General features: G+C 44.2%; 1 protein-coding gene across 1 annotated transcript; it reads right to left on the bottom strand.

Moving 5' to 3' along the window:
- Positions 1-1,292: 1,292 nt before the first annotated feature.
- LOC111393763 lies at positions 1,293-4,381 on the bottom strand. The gene is made up of 6 exons (XM_023019456.1): positions 4,104-4,381; positions 3,976-4,026; positions 3,835-3,886; positions 3,453-3,511; positions 2,035-2,080; positions 1,293-1,597 (listed from the first exon to the last, which is right to left on the bottom strand). Exons 1-6 carry the CDS (start codon positions 4,200-4,202, stop codon positions 1,509-1,511), a joined length of 396 nt encoding a protein of 131 aa, XP_022875224.1. The 5' UTR covers positions 4,203-4,381; the 3' UTR covers positions 1,293-1,508.
- Positions 4,382-10,480: the final 6,099 nt, after the last annotated feature.

Below are 10,480 nucleotides of genomic sequence, written 5' to 3' on the forward strand. Positions count from 1 at the left end.
TACTTTCTGTGAAATAAATTCTGTACATATGGAAAAACTCAATAGAAATTTCGGTTTCTTGATTGATCTCCCAAAAAATGGCTTAAAAATTGTGATAAGAAAGAGAATTCTAGATTAATTGTAAGTATCAAACTCGGCGTACCTGAAGACTAGCAACACGAGCCATCACTGATTTGCAAAATTGCAACAGAAGGCTGTGGTGGCCTAGGAATAACTGTATCCAACTAATCACGAATTCGTTGCTCGCCACCGCCTAAAACATTCAAAATACTCCGTAAAAATGGAAGCTGGGATTGAAGAACTTCTACACGTGTTGTCCTTTTGACTTCCAGCATCAGGAGCAACCACCACAGGTGGTGTAACGAGGTCTTTTCTTACCTCCCGGGAGGACTTAACCCACCCTCCAACCACCACTCTCAGGCCAATGAACCCCACTCCACCATTACTTTGGCCTACACATATTTCAATACTATCCTTTTGGAATACTTTGAAAGATTCAACTATGTTTCCACCGGGGCATATTCTGAGGCCATTTTCGAATGAAAAAATTCAGATAAAATTGAAGGGTACCTTTTGTTGAAGTGATCTTTTGTTGGGATTATAGTGTTGAGAAATGAAGGGTTAAGATTTATATGAAGAGAAATTATGCTCTGCTTATTAATTATTGAATGGACGATAAAGAGGTAAATAGGAGGGAGTGTAGGGAAAAATGGGGGAGAAGGTAAGGGATTGTTTCTGGGTATTGCCACCTGCATCAAGCATGGAGTGAGAGACATGTACAGAGGTTAGGAATTGGTATTCCTGATAAGGAAGGGACTCGCGGGAGTTTTCATATTTCAACCGTCTTTTAAATTGTACTTTTATGTTAGTTTTGAAGCCAAGTAATTTTATTTTTTTTAATTTTAAAAATTATATTTAATTTTTTAGAAAAAAGGTATTTCTAATTCCTCACAATAAAGAAAATGTCAGCGTTTGTATCTGTTTCTTCTATACCATTTAAAGCATTTCAGGATCAAGAACCTTCAAATTGCAATTTGAGAAATACTTTTCCAGCGTCACGCGCCAAACCAGATAGGAAACCAGTATTTCTTGAATCAATATTTGCCATATCATCATAGAATAACCAAAATTGCAAATCAAAAAGCATAGAATAAGTTGTAAATTTATAACAAGAATAATTCACTTTATGTGGACTGTGGACAAGTTACAACTTTACTTCCTTAGACCATTGATTCTTTCCAACAGAGTTCTTAGTTAAAATCCAGCATTCTTGAGTAGTTGGTACATAAATATTAAATGCAGCAAAACCTAGCAGATGCATGTTATATGCATCCAAGTACGAATAGTAATGGACGGTACTAGGAATTGAGGTATCTTCTCCCTTTTCTCAGTGGCAGCGAGAGCAACAGAGTTGAAGTAGTTTATATTTACAAACGTCCCAATTCATATCAATTAATCTATAAAAGAGCTGTGCATATAAATTAATCTTGTCCAAGGATGTTCTTGTCCTATGAGGATGAAGGTGGCGAGGATGAAGATGACATTGCCGCATGATAAGATGATGATGCAAGTTGTGCTAGTGCTGGAACGGCACCACCTGCACATTTTCAGGACCATAGGGTAAGCCATTAGACACGTAGAATTGCCTCAAAATCAGATTTCATTCCCGCAAAAATATTATTCTACAATGCTCGTACTTCTGCCAAAAGCACTATCGCCAATCCAACTTGGGATTGTTTTAACATAGAATATTTCCAATCATAGTATGTCTACGAGATGTATAAACATTGAAAGCGAGATAAGAGAAGTGGGTTCTTATGTAAACTTATTTCTCTAGGAACCGTTTTGCAGTAGGTATTGAGGCATATTCACTCACAAGTTAGCGTTTCAGTAAAATTTAGTTTTTTATATTTATCAATTCAGTTCAACATTATTGCTTCAGATAGCCAGGAGCATAGCCAGGTATGTTGCAAGAAATTTAGGGTGCACTTGATTTAAGTAAATAAGGATAGACATTGTAGAAAGAACTTTTACCTGCCAACCCAGCACAACCTGAAGAGAATACAATGACGGGTGGGGCCTGAAACCGCAAAGAGGTTGTGACATAAGAGCAAACCAAAAAAAAAGGGATGGAAAGAGAAAAAACACGCACTAAATTTGGAAATGATATAGTGTGAATCGCATGTTAATTTTGACAGAATACAAATATTTACACCCTAAACAGCCATCTACTTGACAATATCAAACTAGAATCTCAACTTTAATCTGAGCAAAAAAAATGGTTGGTCAGTTCACTGGCCATTTTAACGAGCATTTCCGGATCATACATCTTCAAAATGCTTGTATGCTGCATTTAATCCAACAATACTTTCTTCCTTTATCATTTTATGTTTAAAGACAAGTTTTAGACAACTAAGCCTCCGTTTGGCAAAATTTATAAATGGTCAAATTTCATTTTCAACTACACATTCCAATGAACCCACATGCGCTATCTATTTATCCACCACTTATTTCTAATTATATATAAATTAAACCATTGATAAATTCTTACCAAACGGGGAGGCTAAATAGAAAATCGTACAGATGAAAGGGCATTGTCCGCTGACTGCCACAAAAAGATTGCCAACAAGCTACCTAGTCTATAAAAATGAAGCAACAAAGCAATTATACCCTTCCTATGTTGTTTACACATAAAGAACCAACTCAACTAGATCTTCTTCCTCTACAAATATTCAGTGATGGCTTCAGGATGAATACAGTTATTCTATCTTGTCAAACTAAAGCAAAAAAATATGGAAGCATAACTCTTTATAATGATCAGTGGCTAATAAACATATGTGCAAAATCAAGTTCAACTGCCATGTCCCCAGCCCAGATCTAACAGCTAATATCCAGTCCCAGGAAACTTTCATATTATACTGTCATACCTTTCTGCCCTTACACTGAAGAATAGATCATCCTAATAATAAAACAAGAGCATCCAACTTTATATCAGGTAAGGTTCTCTCATGAATTCTAACTTCCCCTAAAAGAAAAATTTGCCATTTTACCAGAAAAACTGCAGATCTGACATCTTTGAAGCAATTAAGGACAACAGATCATTTAAACCTCAAAAGCATTTTCCCTGCACCAAATATCTTCTCAAAACTCCTCACCTATATCAAATTCTCAAAACCTAATTTATATTACATTCCACAATCTAGTAGGGTGAACTTCATATTAGTATCACGCTCCTTTAGAGAGTAGTTGGAGTCGATTATGGTAAAGTATAACCAGTTTGGAGGAGCTGGAGTTGGTAAAACAGTAGTTTTTCACATGATGGTGAATCCACTATAACAACCCACTTCCTACCAACCAAGGAAGAAAGAAAAGATGAGGAGAAATAAGGTCAACCCAGAGGTTGCATTACAGGCTTCAAGGGAAAACAAGGAGTATGAGATTGAAGCACTTACACCAATGAGAAAATGCAACCACATAGGTCCTCTGACCCACTTCTGAACAACTGGCATAGCTGCAGAAAATTATAAAAGGAATATAAAGTCAGTCCGCAGACTGATTTCTCACATAATAAGCACATCATGGTAGAATAAAATGCTCATAAACAAATAACAATATATGAAATTTTGAAGAAAACATTGCCCAAGGAAATTGATGGCAGAGAGCCAGTCAGAAACCTGCTGGTATCTATTATAGTTTAGTTTATAGGATCACTGTTTACTCATCAGCTAAATGGAAGAAGGAAGGAAAGAAACCATGCTTGTTACACCACCAACTGAAGGGTTCACCACTGGAAAAAAAAAAAAAAAAAAGGAAATTAGAGAAAAGTTAGCATACCGTGGTTGAAGCCATAAAAGGCCCCCGCAGTGCCACCAACAGCCGATCCTATCTAATCAGAAAGAAATTTGGCAGAAACGCTTAATGAGGTACAGAAAATGCATAAATTACCGCAAGAATTACTATTCAAACAAGCCATACCATAGAAAAGCTATCCCTAATTAGTGGCGGAACAGTCCACTCACTGGTCTCCTGCCATTGATTTAAAATTCAATACTGAGAAATTGCTTATTAGATAATTCGAATCAATAAAAAGCAGTTAATTTTACCATCTCTTTGGAAAGGGGCCCGGCGCAGTGAGGGCATCTCATGCTTTCAATATCACTTCTTCTTATTCTCCTGGCGCCAGTGTTTGATTGTTCCGCCATTGCTGCAATTGTAAATATTTACAAGTGGAAACTAAACACACGGTCCATGTACACACGTACTATTTTAGAGCGAGAGAGAGGCGAGGTAGAGAGAGAAACTGGTTGAAGAGGAAGAGCGGAAATGGGCCGATGGCCCAATGGAGCCCAGCTCATTATTTCTAGAGGATTGAGAATCATCTCACTTTAGGGCAGAAGGACGATTATCTACTTGTTCTAGACGTCAAGAGGCAAGGTAAATTGCAACCATTACCCTCCAACTTTTACCTTCTTTTGCTCGTTTATCCCCAGTTGTTTATTCTTGGCATTAAGCATGTTAGCCGTTCATTTTTTATCATTATCATTATTATTTTTATTTATTTATTTTATGACGGGGAACTTGCAGCCGCTACCTTTTAGGTGCGCACTGGATAAACTCTCGTGTTAACGCAATAGCCTGTAAACCACGCTAACCATGTAAATCACACTAGACAAGTTCGGTGCAACATGTTCGTCCGATAAGGTGTTAGTAGGAGGAATCGAACTCGTGAGTCGTGATCAAAGGTTTCCGTGCTCACCCACTCCATCAATTCGGTCAACCTATGAGGGGCTTCATTTTTTCTTTTTTTAAGTGCAAATAATCCCTACTAACAATTTGGTCCAAAATGGCTATTGAATTAGTTAGAAATGCATTATACTCCCAACCATGAATTATCTAAAAACGAAAAGAAAAAGAGCATAAAAGAGTATTTTTTTTCTTCAACTTTTCCTGTGTATTTCATTGTTGTCACTTCTTGTACTCATTTTGTCCCAATCCCCAATCTCCATTCTTACATACTTAAAATTATAAAATCACATCACATTATCCTTTTTTAGTTTGGGTACGATAGGATTGCCTAGTTGATTCTGTTGCGTGTTGTCATACTTGGCCAACCTACCTGGGACAATGGCCCACTCATGGCGATCCACGTGGCATTCCTACCGAGGTGGCACATGATGCCGAGGTGGGCAACATCTGAACTGCTTCGAGCCGAAATCCATCTGTCGAGACTCCCTTTTATCCGAGGCCTACTAACCGATGCCAGGCTGCTGGTACCGCTGAGAGCAGTTGAGGCCCTCGAGTGGAAGTATCATGACAAATGGCCGAAGCCCCGAAGCTGATGCGCGAGCCTCTGAACCACAAAGAAACATCCTCCATGATCACTTCTCCCAAGAGATCACCTGCACAGATCTTATTCGAATGATTGATGGAACGTTTGTCATAAGCATAAAGGTTAAGTCTTGTCACTAACATAGAGGCCCTGCACAAGTAATAAATACGCCATAAGCTAGCAAGTCAAGTCCCATACCTAGGAAAAGATGTTTGAACTAAAGAGATAAGGCCACGTGCACTTCATCCAAGGGCTCCCATTTCATATGTACTGCTACAAATACTCCCTTGTGTAATATCAAAAGACTAATGCAAGAATCAATACAAAGAACTACATTTACTCAACTCTCTTTCAGTTCACTTGCAATACACAAATCAAGTTTATACACATTTACATATACATTTATGAACACCAGTTGGTAATTATTGTACAATCGGATTACGAACAACCCGCTGGATTCCGAACGTCATCGTCCCGTGTCGTTGAGCTACTCCCACGCCCTTTGAACCGCTCGTTTTAGACAGTTCACGTGTCTTAGCGTGTTGGACATTCGCCTACGCAAGCGCGGGTGGGATCGGCATCTGTTGGCGCACTTTTTGGGGTCAACAGATTGGCGTCGTCCGTAGGAAACCATATCATAACCACGAGCAACCTTGCGGTAAAAGCTTACTGAAAAATATTTGGGCAACCCCCCTTGAAAAAGGATTTGTTTTTGAAAAAGAACATGAGAAACCCCTATCACTTGGACAAATCTGAGTTTGATAAAAGAAATATGAGTTCTAAAGAAGATACCCCCCCAGGAGGGTAAGAGAAAGCATGAATGCACCTCCCCAGCCTACTGCCCTAGCAGCTCGACCGAGGCTCCACCACCACCAAAGGAGAGGTGGAATGCGTGCGACAACACGACTGTCAAGAGAAACGGCTACCATGGCAGTCAACATGAGGGATATTGTCAACCAAAAACTTAGCCATGAGGGAGCTCATGGCCTAAATGCAAGGCCAGTGAGGCTTACCCATTCCTCCATACGCCCCCCACGGGCACTATCAGCAAGAGGACGAGGTTTAGAGTCATAGGGCTGCCTCACCAGATTATGGCCGAGGTGGAAGCCCGTTCGAGAGGGATGTGGGAGTCGACATTTCCTCCAACTATGCTTCTGGCCGACCCACCGAGGTCCAAATGAGCCGCGATAATTTTCCACCTCCATATGAGCAAGATCCAAGACATAGAAGAGCTGGTAGTGTTTTTGACAGAATCAGCCCCGCCGAACCGAGGCTCAGTCAATAGCAGGCTCAGCAGCCTCGGACGAGGCCACAACCTCCACCTCCAATGCCCCAGCAGCCGGAGAGAAGGCATGAAAATGCCCCCCGCGCTGCCCTGCAAAGGAGGGAGAAAGAGGCTAGGAACCGGCCCGGCCCCTTTCACCAAAACCAAGGTACGAGGCCGATGACTACGATTCTGATGAGCAGCAGAGGTCCTGTGACTTGGATGATGATGATGAGAACCTGCCATTCTCAAGAGAACTAAGGAATGCCCAGGTCCCAAGCCACTACGTCATGCCAAAAATACCAAAGTATGACGGGAGAGGTGACCCGGAGAAACACCTCAACGCTTACAAAACTCACATGAGCCTGAGGGGTGCCACCCCAGCCGTGAAGTGCAGGGCTTTCCACTTAACCCTCAGTGGAGCGGCTGAAATCTGGTATAGCAGGTTGCCACCTGGGAGCATCCGAAGCTGGCCCGAGTTCAAGACAACATTCTTGAAGCGATTTGCAGTGAGCAAGGAAGGAGAGGCCCCTATCCAGCGTCTCCAAGACATGAGACAGGCACATAGGGAGTCCCTAAAGAGCTTCCTATATTGCTTCACCGACGAGATGACTTACTGTGTACAAGTCACCGACAGAGAGGCACAATCTACATTGAGGGGAGGCCTGAACATGAACACCCTATTCTGGAGGGATGTGCAGAATCAAGACCCCACCACCTATGACGCCCTACTAGAGATGATAAGAAGGGAGATAGTCAATGAGGAATTGATTGAGCATAGGAACAGGGCAAACAGAGGCCTCTCACCTCCTCAAAGGCAGCGAGGTAGGGGTCCAACCTCCCACCTCATGGACTACCAGATGAACTAAACCGGAAATGAGAACTCTGGACAAGCACTGGCCACCACAACTCTGAACGCGGTTCCTACCTTGGCATATGAGGATGTCAACCCAATTGTTGACCCACATCAGATGGAGGCCCAGCGGGGACCCCGCAGAGGGAGAGGCCGAGGCTTTGCACCTTGAAATAGGTCCAATCCGAACCCCCCAGGATACTGTTTGTACCACAGGTCATACGGGCATGACACCACGGATTGCAGAGACTATGCACACCGCTCCCGGCAGGAACCCGCCAGAGACAGGCATGATTCGCCCCAGGCGAATGGGCCCCCGCTCAGGCACGACAACCGACATAGGCGTGAGGAGGCCGCTCCCCGTCAAAGGGATGAATCCCCACGACGAAGGGAGCATGATGTAGAGAGGCCCAGGGAAGGGCGTAGGCACTGAAGAAATCGGCACGCTCAAGATGAGGTCCCTATCCACGAGGTGGATACCATATTTGGAGGCCCTTATGTTGGTGGCGAAACACGAAACGCCAAAAGAAATTATGCTCGGGAGGCTAAACACCCCCCTTTGACGAGTTACATTGTGGACAATAGCACCCAAAGAAACCAAGTACCACCCATTGTCTTTACCCAGGAGGACGCCGAAGGAGTTCATTACCCCCATTACGATGCGCTTGTGGTGAGGGCTGTCATAGCCCGGAATGGGCTCAAACGAATGCTAGTCGACAACGGTAGCTCCGTCAACATCCTGTTTGGGTCCGCCTTTGACAAAATGATATTGGACCATCAGTTGACACCCACCACCACTCCATTATATGGATTTACCGGAGATAGCATCACTCCGAGGGGAAAGATAACGCTGGCAGTGGAAATGGGAGAGTCTCCTCAAACTACGATGAACTTCATGGAATTCCTCATAGTTGACAGCCGGTCGGCTTACCACGGAGTCTTGGGCAGACCAGCCCTAAAGGAATTGGGAGCAGTCACTTCCATCCACCACCTATGCATGAAATTCCCGACAAAAAACGGAGTGGCAACGGTGAGAGGCGACCAGAGAGGCTCGAGAGAGTGCTATCTAAGCTCCATTAAGAAGGTAGAGCCCCGGGACGTCCACGTGATCATGGCTGATGTGGTCATGGCGGATGTCCCAGGTGACGCTTCTGCTGAACAAGAAGTGTTGACATGATTGATGCGCCGCTTAATCCTGAGGTGCTGATTATTGACGAGATTGACCCCCACATAATGAACATGAGCCTCAAGCATCCCCTGTAGAGGAACTTGAGAGCTTCTCGGCCGACCCTCGAGGCCCTTCTAAGGTGCTGAAGGTAGGCAAAGGCCTATCCGACATTTTGAGAGAAAATATTAAGGACTTCCTAGGCAAGAACCTTGATATCTTTGCTTGGAGGCATGAGGACATGGTGGGCATTGACCCCAAGGTCAGCTGCCACCACTTGAAGATTGATCCTAAGGTTGCCTCACATAAATAAAAAAGGAGAGTCCTTAACCCTAAGAGGTATAAGGCCCTGAAGGAAGAGGTTCGGAAGCTCATCCAAAATGGCTTCATCAGGGAGGCCACCTATCCGAGGTGGGTTTCGAACCCAGTCCTGGTTAAGAAACACAATGGCAAATGGAGGGTATGCATCGACTTTACCAACCTCAATAGAGCTTGCCCGGAAGACAGCTTTCCGCTTCCAAGGATTGATCAATTGGTAGACTCCACGGCCGGACACGAGTTGTTGAGCTTCATGGATGCATACTCCGGCTACAACCAAATCCCCATGCATCCGGCCCATGAAGAGCACACATCTTTCATCACGGACCGAGGTCTCTATTGCTATAGAATGATGCCCTTCGGGTTGAAAAACGCCGAAGCAACCTACCAAAGACTCGTGAACAAAATGTTTACGGACCTCATTGGCAAGACAATGGAGGTCTACGTGGATGACATGCTGGTGAAGAGTTTAGAAGTAGAGGACCACATAGCGCACCTCAACGATACCTTCCAAATCCTCAGAAGGTACAGGATGAGACTCAACCCGTTTAAATGTGCCTTTGGGGTGGCTTCCGACAAGTCCTTAGGGTACATGGTCAACCAACGAGGAATCGAGGCCAACCCCGAGAAGATTGAGGCTTTGTGCCAGATGAGGTCCCCTCAAAAGCCAAAGGAAGTGCAAAGCTTAACTAGACGAGTGGCAGCACTTAGTCGCTTCGTCTCCAAAGCGATTGACAAATGCCTCCCATTTTTCAAAGCGCTCAAGGCTGGGAAGAAGTTCCAATGGACTGAGGAATGTGAAGAGGCCTTCCAAGGCCTGAAAAGGAACCTGGGACAGGCCCCCCTCCTCTCCAAGCCGAAGCCCGGTGGTATCTTGCAATTATATCTGGGCGTCTCCAATGAGGCCATTAGTTCGGTTCTGATTCGAGAAGAAGGGTCCACCCAACTCCCCGTCTACTATATGAGTAAAGCGCTCCTATCGCCGGAAACCCGTTACCCCGATATGGAGAAGCTCGCTCTGGCCTTAATCACGGCCTCCAGGAAATTGAGGCCCTACTTCCAAGGTCATACCATCCATGTACTTACAAATTTTCCCCTAAGGCAGGTACTCCAAAAGCCCGATGCCTTAGGAAGACTATTGAAATGGGCAGTGAAACTAAGTGAATTCGACCTTGTGTTCAAGGCTAGGGCAGCCATCAAGGGGCAAGCCTTAGTTGACTCTGTGTCTGAATTTGCCAACTTACCCGAGGTGGATGCAATTATGGAACCCATTCAGCCCCCCACGTGGAGCCTCTTCGTCGATGGTTCAGCTGGGGAGCTTGGCTCAGGCGCCAGTGTGGTCCTCATCAGCCCCGAGGGTCACAAGCTCACCTCGGCGGTGAGGCTCGGATTCAAAGCCACCAATAATGTAGCGGAGTATGAGGCACTCTTTGCGGGCCTCAGACTGGCCAAGGAAATGCAAGTAAAGAGGCTACTCATCAGTAGTGACTCCCAGCTAGTTGTTAGCCAGGTCAATGGTAACTTCTCAGCCAAAGACAAAACGATGGCCTC

The sequence above is a fragment of the Olea europaea genome, chromosome 4, assembly GCF_002742605.1.
Source record: "Olea europaea var. sylvestris chromosome 4, O_europaea_v1, whole genome shotgun sequence".
Taxonomy (NCBI): domain Eukaryota; kingdom Viridiplantae; phylum Streptophyta; class Magnoliopsida; order Lamiales; family Oleaceae; genus Olea; species Olea europaea.

What these genes read in the sequence shown, in the direction of transcription:
- LOC111393763 (XM_023019456.1), bottom strand. Translation starts at nt 4,202, where the DNA reads ATGGCGGAACAATCAAACACTGGCGCCAGGAGAATAAGAAGAAGTGAT. An exon ending in TTAGGGATAGCTTTTCTATG is followed by an intron (nt 3,887 to 3,975) that starts GTATGGCTTGTT and finishes CTTTCTGATTAG; the next exon opens with ATAGGATCGGCTGTTGGTGG. An exon ending in GGTTGCATTTTCTCATTGGT is followed by an intron (nt 2,081 to 3,452) that starts GTAAGTGCTTCA and finishes TTGCGGTTTCAG; the next exon opens with GCCCCACCCGTCATTGTATT.